This window comes from Uloborus diversus, chromosome 2 (genome assembly GCF_026930045.1).
Source record: "Uloborus diversus isolate 005 chromosome 2, Udiv.v.3.1, whole genome shotgun sequence".
Lineage (NCBI taxonomy): Eukaryota > Metazoa > Arthropoda > Arachnida > Araneae > Uloboridae > Uloborus > Uloborus diversus.
Genome location: NC_072732.1, coordinates 116673792 through 116697237, shown reverse-complemented (window position 1 = coordinate 116697237; position 23446 = coordinate 116673792). Strand labels below are relative to the sequence as shown.

Sequence of the window (23446 nt, the reverse complement as noted above, 5' to 3'; positions counted from 1 at the left end):
AACTCACAAAAGTATAATACAAACAAACTAAAGGATTTGATTAGATGTTTCTTTTGCATTTTACAATATTAAAATCAAATTTTCAGACACACAAGCATAAGAATTGCTAAAAATTTAGTCAGGCAATAAAAATTCATATATTTTACTGTTTCCACACCGAAGAACTAAACCAAACCCTGTGACAGAGCAGCCTGTGAGCAGGGGCGTGCACAGAAATTTTGAGGCCCGTCACAAATGACTTTTATGGGCCCCCTCCATATTGTTTACCCCTACTTCCCTACATGTATTTCCTTCATTTCAAAAATTATGGGCCTCCTTCGGGCACGGGCCAACAGGTGTCGCTTCTGCCCCGTGTGCATGCCCCTGCCCATGAGGGAGAAGACCTACTGTACTCAACTCAATTTTCCTGACCAGGGGTTCCGGGGAGCACAGCAGATGTTCCGTTTAGGCGGTCAGCTTAAGGCGAAATCCCCAGTATTTGGTTCCCAAGTACACTTGGTACTCATTTTATCGACCCATTGAAGGGATAAACAGCTGAGTCAACCTTGCCCAACCCGGGAATAGAACCCGGGCCTGTTGCATGGGAACTCAAAGTGCTACCACTGAGCCACTGGGCTTCACACCAAAGAACTATGTTACACACAAAAAAAAGTGGTTTAATCAAGAAAAATGGTACATATTTGTGCCATCTATGTTAAAAAAGTTCAATAATAATCTAGCCTAGCTATTTTTACTAGAACAGAACTCAAACAGGAATTAGAAATCAACTAACATGAGATACAAAAATGCCTGTGTCAGACTGGGCATGTACAAATTTGCCAGAAATGTCCGACCGAGTCAGGCACCACGGTTAAAGCATTAAGTGGTTAACCTGCTAGTTTCCAAATTTTATTCAAGACATAAGTAGACAGATGTTATGATCATTTGATCACTTAAAAGGCTTTTGTAATCACTAGTAATCCCATGCAGAGCCGCGCCATCCCTATGTGTGAGGTTGTGCTGAGCACAACGGTGCCAGAGTTAAAAAGGCGCCAAGCTCTGCCAATCAAAACTGCTCCAAATGGGGGGATTCTCTGCAACCAAAAAAGAAGAAAAATAAATAAAAATGAACTTTTCAATATATCCAAATTTGGTTACCCTCTCACAAGAAAATTTGCATGTTTTTCATGTGGGTTTTCCAAAACGGGAAGAAATAAAGAAATGTACCCAATTTTGGTGCCCTTAAAATTGTGGTGCCCATTCCATGGACCTGTCAGACCGTGCGTTCATCAGGTTCTGATTATATCCAATGGTGGTGGTGAAATTACACTGCTCATTGAAACAAGCAGTATTCTCGTTGCCTATCCGAAGGAAAAATTACTGCCTTTTTGTGTCTAAATATGCTACTCAAAAGTGTAATTTTTTACACTGAAAACACGTGATGCTAATTAATGCATACATTAGCATTTTTCTTCCTAATGTGGAGCCATTATTGCTATTTCGGTATGTCGATAGTACACAAGTCTGAGTATATGAGGCGCAAAAAATTTTCTATTCCCTATTTTGGATCTTGAGGTGAATATGTAGTATTGTAATTAGTGTAATACAGTAAAACCCGTAAAGTGAATCACCCTTGTTAGTTGACCACCTGTCTAAGGTGACAGCTATTTTCAGGCACAGAATTAGATCTTATCATATAATTCAACCTCTATAAGTTGACCTCTCTAAAGTTACCCACTAAAGTAGTGCACTGCAAGTGGTCAAATTGCAGGGTTTCAAATTACACAGGTTTCACTGTATATGTCTTTTTGGGATTTGTAATCATTGTTCGTAATTCCACTATTTCATGTTATCATAATTAAAAACTACAGAAAGTCCATTTGCATATATTTTACTTGTGCGTAATGTTTGCACATTATAGACAAGAATTTTGGTTAGCTTTTTTGTTCCAAAAAGAAACAATTTAACCATAACTACTCAAGCCTCCTCCTTCTTCTTTAACTATTTGTGTGTCAAAAAAGAGCCTTGGACAATGTATTTGTTTTAGATATCATATTCAATGCCTTAAATATTTTAGAATTGTTGGTTTTATTGTAAGGGACTTCAGTTTCAGATTTTAAGGCGGGACATCCTCTATACTTCAATTTAGAAGAATAATGAGTACCCTGTTGTTATGTTTTAACACTCCTGAAAGCTAGATTAATCAATTAGTGACTTGAGAGATATTTAGAGTGGCGAGGCGTTAACTTTGATATATAAAATATTTTCTTTTTCTAAAATGCTTTGGCTAGCAGAGGAGCTACTGAAATCGAAATAACTTTGAGATATGAAGTAAAAACTTACACTGTAATCCACAATTAAATACACATTTTTACACAGTTTTTTATTAAATTAAATGCCAAATGCATTATTTTCTACGTCATATGTGCCTCATTCCAGGTGCTAACAATATTTTTGCCGGACGCCACTGCATAAAGCACTCAAAAAACATTTGCATGACTGCGCCAGTCAGGCTTGGCGGGGGCCTGATCCCATGCATTTAAATTCAACCCAATAAAGATAAAAAGGGGTTTATTATCTTATTCTTAAATAAATAAAAAATAAAATTTAAATATTTTTTTTCTAAACTATTTTAATTTCCACTTTCCTCAGAAAGATAATCAAAACAGCAAAATAATCTGAATTTAAAATTTCGCCACAACTTTATTTCTAAATTAGTAAGCCAACACATTGCAATGCATTAAAGCATTTTCTAAGATTCTTTTTTTAATGACTTTTTCTGCCGTATTACATAACTAGCGTATAATTGAATCAGAAGTGTTTTGTGCTCAGAAGTCAGGGATTAAAATCTTATTGCTGGCTACTTTGAAACAAGAATTTCTCTCAAATTCATACTATACACAACACAATTCCTTGCATTGATCAAATGTAAAAATTTTTGCTTGCTTCAGAGGACAAAACACTTCTGCTACATACTGCACTGCTCTAGCAAAGTAAGTGAAAACAAAAAAGTTGAACCAGAAGTTGCGTAAAAAATTCAGTGATAAGAAGCATTACTTTTGAAAATTCTACCTAGTACTGTAGCTTGGGGGAATGCCGCCCTGCGAATTTTTTTTTTTTTTTAGTACTGTAAATTTAATGTTAATTAGTTTGAAACCACTTTTCAAGAAAATTTATGTCCATTTTTGAATTGAAGGTGGTGTAAGTAATTTAAACTAAGTGTTTTTGGACTGACAAAAATTCATCAACCATGACACCTATTCCAATGAAGTGGTGCATCCCACATTTTTTTTTTTCGAACTACAACACTGACTTTAGACTTTACTGCATTCATTTTCCAAAAAACAAAAAGAAAACTTCCATCAATGTAAAAAGTGCTGATGGATTTTTTTTTTTTTTTTTTAAGCAGCAAGTGTATCATGAGGAACAGAGGTACAAAATGTTAAACAAAACTATAACTTACTTCACAATTGTTATTTAATCACATTAACAATTATGAAGTTAATTCTTGTTTGGTTAAAACGTAGAAGTTATGTCTACTTTCTTAGAATATCTACAGATAACAAAACAAATTAAATATATATATATATATATATATATATATATATATATATATATATATATATATATATATATATATATATATATATATATATAAATTTTAACTTTCCTAGATTTAAAAAAAAAAACTTATAAAGTACATCTGTACAGTGATCTTGATAAAAATAACAACAAGAACTCAGGTTGAGATTAAAAAAGAAAACTGATAGAACAGTTACTGTCATGAACTCTTAAGGAAATATTTAAATACAATAAACATTAGGAGATAATTGTTGTTTACCTGCGTATTTTACATCATGTATGAAAATATGGGAAACAGATTCTGGTACACGCCCTTGAGGTATGCTCCAAATATCATCCACGAGGTTACTTTGGTCTGCCATAAGAGTTATATTACCTTGTTCCATTTTTTCTTTCAGAAACAGCCACTAGAGCATTAAAATATGAGAAACAACCTCTAAATGAGCATAAAAGATATGAGAAACAACCACTAAACGAGCATAAAAGATATAAGAAACAGTTACCTTGACTTTTAACATTTTCTTGAAACGGAACTTAGATTTTTTAGGAAAAAGGAAAATATACTGGTAATTTTTATAAAAAAAACTTCACATAATAATAAATTCTTTAATAAGTACTGCAATAATTTATCAATGCAAAATTCTTTTTAATGATTCACTCTGTTTTTGATATTTAAGCTTGCATCAGCTATACTTTTATTCATACTACAAATAATAGTTTTAAGAACTTAACACCATCATATCGCACCCGGCAAGGGAAATGACACAGTTCAAAAAAATTAGCATTGTAGAAAATCAAATTTTTACGCGATTTAGTCTCAAATATTATAATATGCTTGAATACATAATGGTGTAATGTTTATTCGTTTGTTTTCATCATCTAAATTAATTATGCATATTTAGAGTTTGAAGACTTGGTTTCTAAATTATGAAATTTTAGTTTAGTGTCACTATTGATTATATTGTTTTAACGACATTGTGCACCAGTTACGTAAGCTAACTTTGTGCGAGTTTTATAGCAAGAAAGAGCATTAAATTTAGATTTAAAATCCATAGTTAGTACGCTTTTCCCAAATGCCGAGTTCTGTTGCTTTCCCTGCTGGGTTGCAATATATCACCGAAATTATTCTTATTTCTTTGAAAAGGTACTAAAAAACTTATTTAATTAATGTTTAAATCATAAAGCATACCTCTCTATATGGAATTAATTTAGAATCTGCTCCAACTTTGGATCCCACATCCAGTGAAGTAAGTAACCAATCATAAAGAGTAGGAAAGCCTTCTGTATTTTTTTTCATCAAAATCCAATTGCAGTCTAATTCTTTTTCAGCTTGCAAGAAATAGCGTCCATCAGTCCACAATGCTGCAGCATCCAAAAGAACTACAGCTGTACCTGGAATGAAAAATATAATTCTGTTAAATCAAATGCATGCCAATCTATTTATGACAAATTATTAAGAATAAAATGAAGGTTTTTGCTTACACCACTACATAAAACTCAGCAACTTACATGAATTTCCTTCATGGGATACTTCCCAGGCCACCACTTTAAATGGAACTACACATATTCTTTCAACATAACTTGATAATAAAAGCATTAAAATAAATGGTTTAGGTCATCATGATTTAGTCATATTATTTTCTAAAGTAAAATAAATCAACAAAGGTGAAAAAATATTAAAATGAAGAGCAGACAGTTCTGATAGTTAAACTGCAGTTTAAAAATTTACAAGTATTATAAATACTATCCCCACCTCCTACCTACTAACAAGTGCCCCCCTCCCCTCAAAAAAAAACTTACTTTTGTTTGAATAACTAGGGGGTTCTGCCCCCTGTTTGCTAACGCTCACCAACCGCAATCTTATTTGATTTGCAAAGATTAAAATTGTCAGTTAAAAAGAAACAGATTAAAAACGCATTATGAGTTCCCTTTGGATCAAAAAGCACCCCTTCCCTGGGTTTCAAAATAACTTGTATCAACTTGTAGAGGCGTAAGGGCTAAGGGGCTCCTGAGCATTGAAAAACTGCCGTTTTGTATATTCATGGTCTCAGTAAGATATTATGCTCTTTAGCTTGGGGCTTGAATTGAGTTGAGCCTAAGATTTTCCGTTAAAATTGAAACACTTAAAGTTTGTGCATAAGGGAAAGAAGAAACATACGAATCCAAGAGATGTAACTATGGCAACGGAAAATAAAACATCAATAATTTTAATGGAGATGAGGATTATTCCAAATTGATTTTTAACGGCTTGTAACTTTTTTTCCTCTGGGGATAGAAGCTCAGTTTTTTGACCATAGGTCGAGTTAGATCTGGAGTAAAAAAAAGCAGCTCTTTTCAGTGGTGTCAAAAATAAAACTGTAGGACAATTATTTCCCTTTTTAATGATAGATTTAATGAAGAAAGTAGTGCCTAAATTTTAGCGAAGCCTAAAAAAGTTAGAGCTAAAAACGCAAATAACTCCCACCGTTTATAAGTTACAGCATTGAAACAAATTGTAGAACGTGGAAAATTCTACCCTTTCAACTACATATAATATTAATATGTGCAAGTAATTTTTCACCCCTTTAATAGGCAATTTATGCAAAATTTGAGCTTAAAAATTAACTACAAAAAAAAAAAAAAAAAACTAATTCGAATTTAAAAAAAAAAAAAACCCAGGTGCACACCCTCAGGGCTCGGAGTAATTTTGTACAGAATTTCAGGGCTGTAGGTGTTATGGGGTCTCCTGGACGCACGTCCGCCACTGACTTCCTTCCAGAATTTCTTTGAAACCTTATTTTTATTTACTATAAAGAGTTAACAAATCAATAAAAAGTAACACATACCAGCTGAGCCAGTGAATCCAGTAATAAACTCTCGTCGTTTGTCATAGTCGGCAATGAATTCAGACTGAAAGGAATTATTTTTAATTAAAAATAAAAGACTGAAAACAATAACGAAAATTAATTTACACTCAACTTTCTACTATTCACAGCATCAAAAACTACAAGCAAAATATATATAAAATAAATTTGAAGTATTATACAAACAATAACACAGTTAATAAATTTAATTACAATAAAAGTTATTTCAACTATCTTGGCAGTAGGATCAAAACTTTTTAGTGCTGCTGAACATCAAAAGCTCATAACTTTTCTGCATTGAAAAATGGGGTTACACCAAAAGACATACCTCAGGGGTCTGGCCAGAGGAAATTTGGGTCCGTTAACGGACCCTTCACAAAAATCTGATCAACCAAAACGGACCTTTCACAAAATCCCGACCAACCAAAACGGACCCTTCACAAAATTCTGACAAACAAAAACGGATCTTTCACAAATTGTTTATTGGAAGAGCAAATCTCAAATCAAAATAACACAGCATATTTCCAACGATAATGTTTGGAACCTTTTTTAAAGTTTAATTAGAGATATTAACTTATACAAAATCTGCTAATTTTGCAAAAGAAAAAAAAAAGGCGCTCTTATGAGGCACCTGCAAGCGATAAATAACTACTAAGGCCAAATAAATATAATGCTTGTTGTTGATTTCTATGAAAGAAATTAACAGCTGAAAGTCAGTTTGGTTTATAATTTTGCTTGTTTGTTTTATGCAGCGGTGTTGTTGCAAACTTTTCTGAAAAAGTTAATTGTAAGCACTTTTCTCCCCACTGCTCATGATTTAATAAACAATAATATACAGGGAAATAAACTTAGAACTGCAAAGGATAGTTGGGGGGGGGGGGGGGAATGTGATCGCTTCAGATAGGATTACCAACTTTAAACTTATCACCACTTAGCGTCTGGCGGGATGATGTTTAATTGATATTTTGGAAGAAAGTTATATGGGTTTGAATTTTCGATGCTAAAAAGGATAATTAATTTTAAATGGACTCTTTTTCATTGTTTTTTTCTTTAGATGTTTACATTTTGAAAAGCGCAATCTTTTTAGATTCGATATGAGAATCCTACTTTATTCTTTTTTCAAGCTAACTTCGCTTTATTAGGATGCAAATAAATGAAAAGTCTCTTTATTTTTGTAACAATGCTCATTTTAAGTTTTTAAAGCGGAATTCCATTTTCTTTTATGAGTCAAAAATTTAAATGCTAAATCGATGGTTTATTTTTTATTTATTTATTTTGATTCAACTGTGTCCAGACATTAATAAAATGTTTATCATAGGACTCTAAAGTGCAATTCTAAAATAATTTTATGAGAAATATTCATTTTACAAGCCGTTTTTGTACTTTTGATGTTTTTACTTTGAGGATTGCGATCTGTTTGCATCCGCTATGGGAATCTGATTTTTCAAATTTTCGATGTTTAGTACGCTTTGTTAAGAGGTAAACAATTAAAATATTTGTTTATTTTTGTTAAAATCATGGAGTTTATAAATTTTAAACGAAATTTTGTCTTTTTTAACAACGTTTTGGTTCAAAAAGTTAAATGCTGAACCCCTGCCTGAATTTCTTTAGTACAATTCTTTTAAATACTATACATATAACATTTCTAGTATAATTTAACATAACGTAGAATGGTAAATAAATATTGATACTTGAGAGATACCCATCTCCCAAAGAGCGATGCCGCCCTCCCATACTCGAAAAACACTCAAGAATGATATTCCCAACAGAAAAGAGGGAAAACACTTAACATTAAGTGTCAATGATGCAGTTTGCGCCAGGCGCGGATCCACAGGAGGGGAACTGGGGGAACGTTCCCCCTCCAAAATCCCAAGTGTACCTAAAATTTTTCAGAATAGAATACTGGAAAATTCCTCCGTTTTTTAAAACTTGAACTTGAAGAAAGGCACCAGGAAAAGCGAGGAGAGAACTATAAAAGCAGATCCAAAGAGGGGATGACTGCGGGAAGTTTTCCTCCCTGCCTTAAAAAAAATTACAAGAGTACCTAAAGCTGTTCAGAAAACAGAGTACAGGAAAAATTTTCCGTTTTTTAGAATGTGAACTAAGGAACCAGGAAAAGCAATTAGACAACAGCAGAAACGGATCCGCAGGAGGGAACAGGGGGAATGCTCCCCCCCCCCCCGAAATCTCAGAGATACCTAAAAAATTTCACAACAGAGTGCAGGAAAATTCTTCTGTTTTATAGAACTTGAACTTGAAGAAAGGCTCTAGGAAAAGCGATTAGAAAATAGCAGAAGCGGGCCTGCGGAAGGAAACTTGAGGAATGTTCCCCTCCCCCCAAAATCTCATGTGTACCTAAAAATTTTCACAATAGGGTACAGCAAAATTCTTCTGTTTTTTAGAACTTGAACTTGAAGAAAGGCACAAGGAAAAGGGAAGAGAGAGTTGCAAAAGCGGATCCCAGGAGGGAAACTGGGGAATGTTCCCCTTTTCCCACAAAAAAAAAAAAAAAAAAAAAAAAAAACAGAGTGCAGGAAAATTTTTCATCTGTTTACACTAATCTTTTAAAATAAGTCTTTTTGAACAGAAACCTGTTTAAACTGTCTTTTGTATTTATTTGGCGTAGAGTATCATTATATGTAAAGCTTCCACAATTTAGTGGCACAACCAGAGGGGGGGGGGGGGGGGGGGTACCGCCCCAGAAAGCAGATTAGAATGTTTTTAAAAGCATGTATTGTAATTAAAGAGAAGAATAAAACGTACCTGGGGAAAACGAAGTTATTTAAATAAGAGGGGGGAAATGTCACGAAAAATATCTAAATTTCTATTGAAAAGAACCTTGAAAATTTTCAATCGTGGCGGATTATTGATCAGTTAATTACATCCTGCATCTCCTATTTCTTTTATCCGCCTTCCTTTTATTATTTTTTTCCCTTTTTCTTATTCGGTTTAAAAGTAAGAAAGTCTTCATAATGCTACGCTTTGGAAGCATCCTTTCCTCCACCCAAAACCATTCAAGAGTTCCTCAAATCTCGTTTTCAGGCCTTCAATTTCGAAAAATTTGCAGTGGAGAACTACTTAACACCTCGCATTCAAAAACATCGAGAATCGTTTAATATTGCTTTTTTGGAGCTTCAAATTTGAAAAATAGCCAAACCCCTAACGTTACCGAATATGGTCTACAGTCACGTTTTTAAGACGACAATTACGAAAATTTCCGTACAAGGGCCCGAATGCTCTCGTAGGAAATTTAAAAATGAAAAAAATTACAATTTCGAAAAATCTAAGGGGTAGGAAAGCGTTTAAATCCATCGTCACTAATATCGCTTAAAAACTTCGTTTTCTACGACTTCAGTTTCGAAATATTTTTTGGGAAGAGCCCCAGAACTCCACTGCTCGTAACATCATCAAAGTTTGTCTGTAACTGCGTTTTTGGAACTTCAATTTCAAAATATCGGGCGGAGGGGTGATCGATTTAGATCTATTCTACAAAAAAAAAAAAAAAATCTATCGGGGTAACCCCCAAAAAGTCCCATTTCTTACCTTACCGTTAACAATTATCGCTTTTTAAAATTTCAATTTCTAAAAATTTGCATCGAAGAACCCCCCACCCCCCCGAACCTTTCCTTCCCGTATAACCTCATCAGAGACCGTCTAGAACTGCTCTTAGGACTACAATTTCAAAAATTTTCCGGGAGAGAACCTCTGGACCCCCTACCAGTTGGTGAACATTTTAAGATTAAAATATAAAACAACAATACAAATACAGAATTGAGCAAAACGGTTATTAAAATAATTTTTTTAGAATTGTACTTGCAGAATTTGTAATGCACAATTTTTTTTATAAGAAGCGTTAAGACGCAGAGGATAAGTTGTATAGCTCAATTTTCATGGTTATTTTTTTTAATTAGTAATATCATATAACCCCCCCCCCCCCCTTGAACATAAATTGCTGAAAAAGTTCCCCTCCCAAATCCATAGTCTGGATCCGCCACTGGTTTGCGCCATCTCAAAATTCAAAAATTTCGTTTTTACAAAAAAAAAAAATTGCAAAATTTGATTTTTTACAAAATTAATTGATTTTTCACAAAAATAAATGATTTTTCACAAAAAACGGACCCTGTGAAAAATCCTGGACAGACCCCTGTACCTATTATTTCTGTAAGTTTGTGCTTTAAAAACTTTTGAGTTAATTTATGTAGTTAATATTCTTAAATTGTCACATCCTCCTAAAAAGGAATGGTTTCAAAGCTGTTATTGTAAAAACGAAAATTTGTAAGATCATTAGTAAACACACAGTGCTATAGTTGGGGAATAGTAGGGGGGGGGTGCCTCCCCCTAAACATTTGGTTTTTATTGTAAAAACAATGCAAGTGTAGTTTGCTCATCCACAGTTACTGTGTTACACTATTCAGTGGATCAGTGGATAATTGGGAAATTACTGTATTCAGAAAAATGCTAGAACCATCGAAACATTAAAATCATTCAAAGACAAAGAAAAAAAAGGAGTTACCTGGTGTTCATCCATTGATGGAATTATATATGCATCATAATTACTAGCTTTCATTCTTAATCTTAAACGGCGAAGCCTGTCAGTAGTATTAACTCTGTTTCTTTGAATACCCTAAAAGATAAGCAACTGGCTATATTTAGAAATAAAATTTTAGTACATACGGTGAAACTTGATTACGAAGTTTCAAATATACTTACCATATGAGCAAAAGGAAATATTTTGATCAATTTGTATTATAGAACTATTAATTTGATCTGTGCATTAATTTTGATCTGGAATTTCCATAAAAAAAATAACTTCAAATTTTTGTTTTGTCTTGATTTATTGAACTGCATTTGGTTTTCCAGGGATAAAAATATGGAATACCTGCCTCTTTCAACTTAAGTTACTGGAAACAACCACCCCATATGCAAGGCTGTGGAGTGATGTGTGGACAAATTTTTGGGCAAAGGAGTCGGGAGTCAAAGGTTTGCAATTTCAGGAATCTGTATGGATCATTTTCTCTCAAAGTCCGCAGCTCTGTCAGTACTAGCGGTTTAAGAGTCACTGTTTTAAGGAAAAGAGTCTGAGGCTCTAAAATTCCTGGAGTCAAAGTCGGTCATTTTTCTTCCGACTCTGCAATCCTGCCCATATGTGTTTATTCTGATAAGTTGCTATCCTCCAAATCTCTAAAGGACTCAAAGGAATTATAAAGACTAAATAGTACTCTTTCTGCTGTATCATGTTAGGAGAGAGCAGGATGATATGACCCGCTCAAAAAAATTTGAAATTCCTTTTCCTTCCTATTCTGACTTTCTTTCAAAAATCATTTTTTCTTTTAGTCTACAGGTTTTCTTTCCCTTAGGCTAGTTACACTGTGAGTTTCTCTGAAAAATGTGCTACATTCAGAGTTATCCTATTTTGTCCATACCCCCTCCCAAAAAAAATGCTGGAAAAAACCGTCCCGGACAAAATGTCATTTCGTTCACTTTATCAGTAAACTGAAAGTTTTGAGTTAAAAATTTGAAGTTTGAAAATAATAAATAATTATATCGATTTTTCCTATTCAAGTAATATTTTAATATAAAAATAGCATACATAAGTCTGTATATAAACAATTGATGGTAAAATATTTTAAAGTGAAAATAAAAAAAAAAGTAAGAACAGTTGAAGTTTATGTAAGTGTGTTAATAAATCAAATGAGTTAAAATGCATGTAATAGCATTTATAAAATAAGCACATCAGCTGTAAATTTTATGATGTTTATCTGTGATGTGGAGGTTCATTGCACATAATAAGTGCATTCATAAAATTACAAAGTAGAAATAAAAAGTTTTTAAAGGTTGGAATTTCGAAACATTAAAAATCATATTAAAAAAAAAAAAAAAAAAGAAAAGAAAAACTGTGATATTAATAAAAGAAATGTTGGCATGAAGTAAAATCTGTTCTTGAAATACAAATGTGATGATCAGCAACAGGTAGTAGGGAAAGTGTTTTATAATGGACAATTCAACATACACATATAAGACAGAGGAGAAAAGATAAAAGGTAACACCATAAGATATTTCAAAATACATATAACATTTCCCCGGGATGACAACAAAATATTTTTAAACCTAATCCATCCATTATCAAAACCTATTTTAAAAACAATTGCTGATCAGAGATTGCAATTTTTATTGAAGAACTTAAGTTTATTCATCTAAAAATTCTATTTCTTCATCTGTACTGTCACTACTATCACCAATAAAACAATCTTCAGTTGAAATACCTAAAGTTAGTTTTCTCTGACTAGCAATTGCAGCAATTGAAGCTGCAAAACTCATTCCATTTATATTTTGTTTGGAATCAGTATAATTTAATTGAGTTTCTTCAAGATCTTTTTCACACAGAGTTAAGGCATGTTTAGTAACGTCACTATTTTTAATTACATCATCAACAACAGTTGAAGATTTTGTATTTTCCTGGATTTTCTCACAAGGTGATTCTGAACAGGAAACTTTTAGAGCTAATGCTTTTTCTTCTCGAAGTCGATGTTCATCTGCTTTAACAACTAAAACATTCTTCAACTCGTGCATTAAGGATGATGCCATTTCAGTATTCTTTTTAATTTCAAAATCAATGTTTTCTTTACATTCACCATCTTCAACGTGATACTGTGTCACAATATCCTCAAACACTTCATCTTTCAGTTCTTGTTCTATATCACATTTAACAACAGCCTTAACTGCAATAGTTTGTTGACAATGTTCTGTTTGGGGCAGCACAATGTTAGGAGTTTCACGCTTACCACCTAATAAGAGCATGTCCAATTCTGCAGAGTAAGATTGAAAACTTTCATTAAATGCTTTAGTTTCACCATTCACTTGGTCAATCAAGTTTTTAAGATGCTTCAAAGAAACATCAGAAGATATTATATCCAATGAATTTTTGGTGCTTAAAAATTCCTCAGCCTCTAGCAATCTTATTAATGCTGCTTTCAGATGTAAACTCATGTTGTGCAAATTAATTTCTAGAGCAAAGTGATGCGTATTTTCAGATTTAGAAACAGGATGAGGTACGGAAGATGCTTCTAAACATCTGTAATACTTGTATGATTCTGAAATTTTAGGCAATATGGAATAATTTTTGCACAATATTAAATTTCTCAGTAGCTGGAATAAAATTACTTGATAGTTTCTTTTGGAATACTGTCTGCTTGGTTTAGCAAAAGTTAAAGTTAAGTACAAGTATTTGAAATATTCTGAAACTTGCAATTCCATAAGAGAAAACATAGTTCTTAGCGATGAAATACTAAAATTATCAGTGACTTTCAATAATTTTTCCAAATCTTCATTCGATTTTAAATCAAATTGCATTAAATTTCCAAATTCCTCAAGATCTAACATGGCAAGAGAATGAGAGGAAAAATCAAAATCAGGACCCAATTGCAATGTTTGTAGAAGTTGTAAAGTGGAATATCTGAAATTTAAAAATAATTCTTTTGCCCACATAAAAATGGATTTGCGAAGTGCAGGATAATGACGGTGGGATGAAATGATGGGTAAATTTGAAGAAATCTCTATTCTTTCAGCGATTGAAGAGTGTGAAGTGGAAGTAAATCCCCTTGATGTTAGTTCAGCCTCCTGTATCAGCCTAATATTTTTTTTAAGCAAAACAACTATTTGCTTTGTTGTACTTAAAATACTTTGCAATTGAAAACACAGCAAGGTTAAGCTTACTATTTTTATAGAATTCAAGGAAATAAAGATAATTATAATTGTTAATGTCAAAAAATATAAAAATTCAAAAACGGGCGAACAATTTTTAAGCATGTTAGAAAGATGTAATGGTAAACAGAATGTCAAATCCCACAGAACAATATCACACATATGGCACCACATGAAACAAAAAATCGTCACAAGAGCACTTAAGAAAAGAAAATTTACACGACGTAAAGTTATTGCATTTGTGGTGAGATTAGTATCATCGAAAACCCAATTGTCTAAAAATGTTATGTCTTCATCAACTAAATTTCCGCTACGTTTTATATGCACTAAGATCCGATTTGACAGAAAGTTGTCTACTGCTGAAAAGAATAACGTGAAATAATCATACAAGTAGTTTAAATATGTTTTAAGCTTTTCGCAATTGTAAGTTTTGACAGCCGCGTGAGATGAAATTTTCGGGGAATAATCATTCAAAAGACCTTTGTCTTCCAAAGAACTGTCTAAAATGTTCATTCCGTTTTCAATTTTCAGTTCTTGTATGTAAGCACTTAGAGGTGTGTTGGGAAGAATGACATCTTCTTCATCTACTTCAAAATCTTCCGAGGCTAAAGCACATTGTTTACCATCCATCTTGCTTCTATTTTTGTTATGCTGCGGGTTACAGTTAAAAAGCTCAGCAGACGATGATTAAATAAATTCGCCCTGTAAGGAAAAAATGTAATAAATTGTAGCATAAAATCAAAAGCATGAAGCAAAAAACAACTTACAGAAAATGATAAGCATGATTCTCGAATTTGGTGAACTGATCTTATATGATGCTTTGAATTTATGCTTCTAAAACTTTCTTGGTTGTTTAGACCAGTGGGATCAGTGGAAATTACAGACAGCATCGCTGACACTGAAAAAAAGTTCACAAAGGAATTATTTTTTAATTTTTGCTCCTCAGTGGGGAGAAAATAATGCCATTCATTGAAAAATGCATATGTATTTATTTTTTAACGTCAGATGACGAGTGAGTGAAATTTGTGGTGCTGCCATCTGTTACATCAAAAGGCAACAATTCTGACACTTAAAATAAACAGCCAGTCATTTCGAAATTTTCCGGGGCGGGGGGGGGGATCAATTGATCACCCTGATTGTCCAAATAACGTGCCTGCACTAGAGATGATGCACAAATTTTCAAAGAAAATTTGACCCCCCCTCGTCTTGTGTCACAAAATGTTACACTTCGCACCCATTCTCACATATCACGACGTTTTCCATAGGCTTATTGTTATGAAAAACAATGCGTGATGTCACACATCTTGTTCACAAAATTTCTAATTTTTCCGAGGGGGTGGGGACTAAGGCAATGTACTCAATGCAAATTTTATCGGAAGGCAGGAAAAAGAAAAAAAAAAAAAGAAATTAATTTGAATTTTGTCATTTTGAATTCAAATTATGTTTTTCGCAATCACGAGTGTTTGTATATATGTAGGCGTGTGTGTTTGTGTGTAGGGGGTATGTGTATGTGGGTAGGGGGTATGTGTATGTGTGTAGGCATGTGTGTTTGTGTCTGTGTGCAAGCATGAGTGTGTGGGTAGTTGTGTGTGTGTGGGGGGTATGTGTATGTGTGTGTAGGCATATGTGTTTGTGTCTGTGTGAAAGCATGAGTGTGTGGGTAGTTGTGTGTATGTGAGTGTGTAGGCGTGTGTGTGTGTATGTGTTTGTGTATGTGTGTGTATGTATGTGTGTAGGTGTATGAATGTGTGTAGGTGTATGAATGTGTGAGTAGGTGTATGAATGTGTGTGTAGGTGTATGTATGTATGTGTGTAGGTGCGTGCATGTATGCGTGTAAGTGTAGGACATTGACGAAACCTGGAGACGGTTTTCGCTAGAGGTGCAGCATCGTGAGGACCCGGTCGACGATGATGCTGCGGAGGGTGCTGGTATGAAAATAAAATCATAGGAACGCCAAACACAGTCAAGTGAGAACAATAAGCAATCGTGATTGCTCAAAAGAAAAAAAAAACGAAAATGCTTTTGAATGGCTAATTTTCCTCAGTTGAATGCTGATCCAAATTTCTATGAACATGAACATAAATTCTTTACTTTATGGGGCAAGATTCTGAACCACAGCTGTGTTATTGCAGGTTTTTTCAAAAGAATTTTTTTCTCAATTGCTAACAATTAAACCAATTATTTTTTTAATGCTGAGAAGCGGAATATAACGCTCAGCGAAAAATAAACAACAAAGTCACACTTTGACTGCTATTTTAAAAAAAAATCACAAAAAAAAAAACACGGTTTTTTGGGGTTTTGGGTTTTGGAACTCCTTCTGCAGAGCGCGAATGCTTCGCATGGATCGGCTAGTTAAATTTTAATGAAATCACGACATAGAAATGCCTTAATTCCAACAACACTTGGAATTTAGAATAACAATCGAACGACAGAAATATCTTTTCTTAAATGTGAAACGAATAATTTGCATACATAGCATTTATTCCTTTTATTAATTAACACGGTTTTATCAGTTTCACCTGTATGTATCTTGTAACGGAATCTTGCAGCTCAAATTTCGCCCACTTCCTGCGATCGGATTCTTTTGAAATTTGGCACGCGACCTCAGACCCGATGCCAATGCAATATTCTATAATCAAATTAATTAATTAACTCTTTTAATTGATAATTTCCTCCAATTTTAATCAATATTTTGGCCTAAATCCAACAATAAAAAAGGAAAAAATTAAAAAAAAAACATTAAAAAATGATTGCAAAAATTACTTAAAACCTTTAATTTTTCTGCATCAGATAAAATTTGTTCCAATGTTACAAGGTAATTAGAAATGAAATACAATTATTTTTAACTAATTTCATGCCAAAATTTAGGTGAGCCTTCAATTAGAAATTCATTGCTGATCAGACCATTGTTGAACAAAACTTATATTCAAATGCATCTCAAATTTTCAAAGTAATACTAGCTGCGTGCCCGGCGTTGCACGGGCTACCTAAAAAATGTAAGAGCAGTCCAGTTGATGCATTTGTAGTACACTGACACTAGTTTCTAACGCGTTAAGGAATAAATAAATGCGCGTAAAGCAAGGTTTGCAAAACACCAGTCAAACATATTTTTGCCAAAACACCTCATCAACATTAATAATCGTTATCAATGATACAAGTTATGAGTACATTTTCAGTCAGAACAAAAGGGGAAAATATATGCATTATCAACTATAATCTTTACTCACGTTAAACTGAATTACATCTGATAGACTATATCGGAAATATTTATGCACAATAACAATCCGCTTTTTACATAAAATAGTCTACTACCCGGCGTTGCCCGGGTGTTTATTAATGCAACATACCACTCAGATAAATATTTGGATGAATTCTATCCACATGGTCGTACAAGAATTACATCAATCCGTTTTCCAGGTACAAACCCTCAAAGAACTCAAATAACTTGTAAATCACTCATTTACTTTACGACGTGCACGGTCCTCCTCGAAAATGAAAGTTATGTCATGTGACGCGTATTTAACAATCAGGCTTGAACAAAAAAAAAAAAAAAAAACAACAAAATTTTGCTGCAGATTACGGCAAAATAATCGAAAAGTAAACAACTTAAACACCCTGATTACAGGAAAAGCCTCAAAACAAAAACAAGAATTTTACCTGAGCATATTCGAGAAAAAAAATGGCAACAGATCTTTCATCTCAATGATTTTCTTCACGCTCACATACATTTTAATAAAAGCATTGTTGCGGAAAGTTGAGATGAAGCACTGAATAATAATTTAAATGGAGGAAAGCCTTCGAAAAATAGGGATTTGATTTTGAAATCTAAGAGTCTTAATTAATAGTTTTTAATTGAAATCTCCGCTAATTATTATCGGAGGATTATGTTAAATAGCCAAACATGAAGACGGGAGGATTACGAATCCATCGATACCTGGTTCGATGGTCAGTTCACTGTCGTTCGGGAGAAGAAGCTTGGACATAGATAGATAGATAGATAGATACTCAGATTTTATATGTATAAGATAAATATGATTTCCGCAGACATACATGTATGACTCACAATAGCTTCCCATTGGGGAGCCCTTGTTTTAACTTTAAGATATTACCTCGCACTCGTTTCATAAATAATTTCGTCAAGTCCCAATCGGATTCAAATTTTCATATGCCGCAAAAAAAAAAAAAAAAAAAAAAAAAAAAAGAGAGAGAGAGAGAGAGAGAAATTAATTTAAATTTTGACATCTTAAATTCAAATTATGTTTCCCGCAACCACGAGTGTGTGTGTGTGTATGTAGGCGTGTGTGGGGGGGGGGGGTATGTGTGTTTGGTGTGTAGGGGATATGTGTATGTGTGTAGGCATGTGTGTTTGTGTCTGCGTGCAGGCATGAGTGTGTGGGTAGTTGTGTGTATGAGTGTTTGTATGCGTGGGGGTGGGGTATGTGTATGTGTGTGTAGGCATATGTATTTGTGTCTGTGTGCAGGCATGAATGTGTATGTAGTTGTGTGTATGTGTGTGTATGTATTTGTGTGTGTATATGTGTAGGTGTCTGTATGTATGCATGAGTCCATGTGTGTATGTGTTTGTGTGTGTATATGTGTAGGTGTCTGTATGTATGCATGTGTGTATGTGTGTAGGTGTATGTGTGTATGTGTTTGCGTGTGTATGTGTATGTGTGTGTATGTGTGTGTGTGTGTAGTTGTGTATGTATGCACGTGTGTGTAGGATATGGATACAACCTGGAGACGGTTTTTGCTATAGAAGCAGCAACGTGAGGAGCCGGTTGACGGTGATGGTGCAGAGGGTGCTGGTGGGAAAATAAAATCATAGCACATCAAAACAGTCAAATGAAAGCAATAAGCAATCGTGATTGCTCAAAAAAAAAAAAAAAAAAACTTTGCCTGATAATTCTCCAACATAAGACTAAAAAACAGAAAAATAAAATAATAGTTTAAATAAAGTATATATTAATTTGAATTTTTGGCATCTTGAATTCAAATTATGTTTTTCGCAATCACGAGCGTGTGTGTGTATGAATGCGCTTGTGTGTTTGTGTAGGCGCATGTATGTGGGTGCGTGTATATATTTGTGCATGTATGCATGTGTGTGCGTGTTGTGTATGCAGTGCTGTTTGTGTACGTGCGCGTGTATGTAGGAGTTCGTGTGTGTGTATGCAGGCATATGTGTTTGTGTCTGTGTGCAGGCATGAGTGTGTGTGTGTGTGTGTGTGTGTGTGTAGGAGTGTGTGTTTGTGTCTGTGCGCAGGCATGAGTTTGTAGGCGTGTGTGTGTAGGATATGGACGCAACCTGGAGATGGTTTTCGCAAGAGGTGCAGCATCGTGAGGCCGGTCGACGCGACGGTGGTGCTAACAGAGGGTGCTGGTGGAAAAATGAAATCAACGTAATATCAAAAACAGTCAGGTGAGAACAATAAGCAATCGTGATTGCTCAAAAACTAAAAAAAACACGCTTTCGTAGCAAAATGAACTAAAAAGTGAAAAAAAATCTTTGGATTATAGTAGTTGACCAATCGCTTAATTTTAATGTAATACAAAAAAACGTGGGGGGCTTCTCATCAGTTGTCTTGAATTTCTTCCATTTGTTGTCGAAGCAAAAACGTAAATAGACAGCACCCCACGCTTTTTTGTATTACATTAAAATTAAATGATTGGTCAACTACTATCATCCAAAGATTATTCTTCACTTTTTAGTTTATTTTGCTACGAAAGCGTGTTTTTTTAGTTTTTTAAACTATTATTTTATTTTTAAAGAATGTAAAACTTAAATACTCGAAAATAAAATGCAATAGTAACAAATGCATCAATGTTCTTAGCATGGGCGCTCAAATCAGAGAGCCGTAGCAATGACCTGTTAAGAATGAAACTCAGCGGCATAACAACCCATGGAGGGCCAAGACATACTTTTTCCATCTCAGTTTTCGTGAACGAGGGCTCTGAAGTGTCGTGCAAGAAGCAGATGTTCGGTTTAGGGGCCCAGTCGAACTAGGAGTCACTAGTGTTTAGTTCCCAAGCACGCTTGTTACTCAGTTTATACAGTGGCGGCTGTAGAGCGGACCACGGGGCCGAGAGCCAAGTAAGATTTCTTTCAAAAATGAGAGCTAAGGCTTTACTACTATTTGAAACTCAATCAACTGAATTACCAGTTTTACATAAAACCAACTTGTGCTTAAAAAAAGAGAAACAAAATCTTCACTCAGAAAATTGGTTTTACTTTATTTGATTTCAAAACTAATACTTCGTTACGTTTGAAAAAGTGCCGTAACCAGGGCCTGATTACCGCACAGGCCAGCTAGGCCTGGGCCTAAAGCCCCATCTTTCGAAGGGGCTCCAATTTTGTTTTAAACCCATGCATAGCATTAAAATATCATGTATTTTGTGAAAATAATAAAAATAATGATTTTTTAATTGAAAACATACCTCTTTTAAATATTGTCAAACATTATTTTAATATTATTTTGCGTTGACTTAAAGTGCTAGAATACAGATGGGGGGGGGGGGGGGGGGGCTCCAAATCATTGTGGGACTTGGGCCTCAATTTCAGTTTGTCGGGTTTTGGCCGTAACATAAAACAGCTGCACGGTGTGCTAACTCGCAAAGCGCAGCACAAATACTTCTTTCTTTCTTTGTTCCATAGATTTTCTTTGTTCAAAATGTAACTTTATTTCGTTTACGAACACTTTGCTTTATTCGGAGCGAGTTTTATTCCTTAGTGTCCGAGTAATACTAAAAGTGTATTAAGGGGTCTAAGGACCTTTAACCTTCAAAATTTTCGACTTTTTGGAAAAAATATATGTTATTCATAATTTAATTCTGAACAATTTGATACCTTTTTTATTACAATACGCAAAAAACATTTTAAATTATCGTAAAAATGCGTAAACTTTCCCCGTAGAGATTTATGTTATCAGCAGCTGTTTAAGATTCTTTTTCTCAGGTGCCGGTTTCTTGTTTTGCGTGCGTGATATCTCAGAAAGTTTCTTATATATTTCTGTAAAACCTTTCATACATGTTTGTCTGGTTTATTTTTATGATCTGAACCTAAATCTTAACTAAAAATGAAAGTTAATTATAAAATAAATGATATTTTCGCTCAAAATTTCGGAAAATTTTGATATCAACTTATAAAATTTCAAATAAATAAATAAATAAATAAATAATAAATAAATATATAAATAATAATTTTAAATAAATAGATAAATTTAGATCCAGATCGTAAAACTAAACCGGACAAACATGCATTAAAAGTTTTAAGTAAATATATAAGAAACCTTTTGAGATATCACGCACGTAAAACGAGAAACCAGCGAAACGGCACCCGAGGAAAAGAGGCTTAAACAGCAGCTGTTAACATAAATCTCTATGGGGAAAGGTTATACGCATTTTTACGATAACATGAAAAGTTTTTTGCATATGGTGATAAACAAGGCATCAAATTGTTCAGAATTAAATTATGCATAGCATATATTTTTTCTTGGAAGTCGAAAATTTTGAAGGTTAAAGGTCCTTAGACACCTTAAGAAATCGCATTGCATAGCTATAAATGAAATTAACATAAAAGAACTTTTGGAACCGTGTTCGTCTTGCAATTTATTAACGAAACTATTAAGAGATCAAGGAGTCTTGACATCTAAAACATGATAAAGTGAAACATGTATTGAAATAATACGTCCTTGAATTGCTTCTGAAATTAACTAGTAAGTTTGTTCAGGCACGACGAGAGGTAATGTCAGCTTAGTAGAAAACTAGGGGCCCGGGCCTTGGGGGCCCGGCGACACTGACGAAAAAAAAAAGGAAAGAAAGAAAAGAAGGAAAGAAGGAAAAAAAGAAAGGAAGGAAGAAAAAGGGGGGGGGGGACTCCGAATAAGAGAAAGTATAAAGATTAAGTAAAATTTATTCTTTTGGTATTTGCTGTTGTGGCACTTAAAATAGAGTTAATTGTTTTCTAGTAAACAGTTTTGAATCCCCTCCCCCCTCCCTTTTTCCTTCATTTTTCCCTTTTATTTTTTCCTCCCTTTTTTCATTTTTCTACTTTCCTCCCTTTCCTTTTCTTTTTTCTTTATTTTTTTCTTCTTTTTTTTGGGGGGGGGGGAGGGGGCGGGAAGGGCCCGGCGACATAACAGACAAGGGCAAGGGACCCGCCTTGGCTCTCTACGGCACTGGATTTGTTACCCTACAAGGCGCTTTGTTCCAGGCGATTTGCGATTTGGTGCTTTTTATTGATACCGAAGTAGTTAAAGAAATTTTTCGTATCCAAAACTCAATATTTTTCAGCATGACCTCCCGCCCCCCCTCAAAAAAAAACTTGTCTCTATACGCCCCTGATCAAACTGTCTCTCACAATTTCCCGAACTCCCTCCCTCCTCAAAGCACGACATCATTTGTGGACAGCCCCTAACGCATGCGAGAGGGGGAACTAGTCTTTTTTTTTTTCCATTTTTACTCTATATGCTTTGAAAACTGTGCCTTCAATGTCTGGAAAGCTTCTTGTCAATTTTTAGTGAATCAGAATGTTCGAAAATTCTTCGCATATCCTCTTCGAAAGCCATTAGAAATTCTGCCCATCTGCTATCGCTTCCGTCCTTCTCGCAAGTGCTGGTTTATTTTCAGAACTATTTTTAGTGTTTCGGACGCGGACGAAAACAGTTTTTTTTTGAAGGGGGGGGGGGGGGGAACTTGCGGCATTAAAACTAAGAATTTTCCCCCTTTCCGAATGATATGGTCTTTGCGAATTTCGGAATGGGGCGCAGGCACACTGCCCTTTATGACTGTTTGAGAGAAGGAATTATTTTTGGAGACATACGTAGATTGCTGCTTGTTTTTGTTGCGGTATTATAGACAAATAATAAGGACACGGCTTTCATAGATTTAGTTTTATTTGTTCGTTGCTAACAGGGGTGCGTATCGGGGGGGGGGGGGATGTTATAGTGCAGACTGCGCAGTTAACATTTTTACGGGGGTTATTTTATGGGTATTTTTTGTTTTTTTCTGTGCGGAGGTTTTCTTTCTTGGGGGCTCTGTACAGAGCCGGATCTTCAATGTTTTCGAACCGAGGACAGGGCCGGATTAGCCATAGAGCAGATGTAGCAAATGCTACGGGCCCCGCGCTCCTGGGGGCCCCGTGCCATGAGAAAAAATTCCAGAAAAAAAACTACTTTCCGCACTTAAATCCGTTAAAATTTATCTCTATCTTTCTCTTTTTATTTAGATCTAGCTTTTCTAAATGCTCATGTAAAGTAAAAATCTTATTTTTTCGTTGGATTGCTTTCCAGAAATTTCTCTCAAAATTGAAGTCTTAAAAACGCAATTTTAATTGATCTTTCTT

General features: G+C 34.4%; 1 protein-coding gene across 1 annotated transcript in view; it reads right to left on the bottom strand.

The window, feature by feature from the left end:
• LOC129216004 (uncharacterized) overlaps positions 1-23446 on the bottom strand; it is a 175557-nt gene that overhangs the window by 95527 nt on the left and 56584 nt on the right. Inside the window, exons 2-6 of the mRNA XM_054850141.1 lie at positions 14873-15003; positions 10918-11028; positions 6387-6450; positions 4751-4953; positions 3821-3968 (exon numbers count right to left, since the gene is read on the bottom strand). Coding sequence (XP_054706116.1) covers positions 3821-3968; positions 4751-4953; positions 6387-6450; positions 10918-11028; positions 14873-15003 — 657 coding nt within the window. The remainder of the gene's footprint in view (positions 1-3820; positions 3969-4750; positions 4954-6386; positions 6451-10917; positions 11029-14872; positions 15004-23446) is intronic.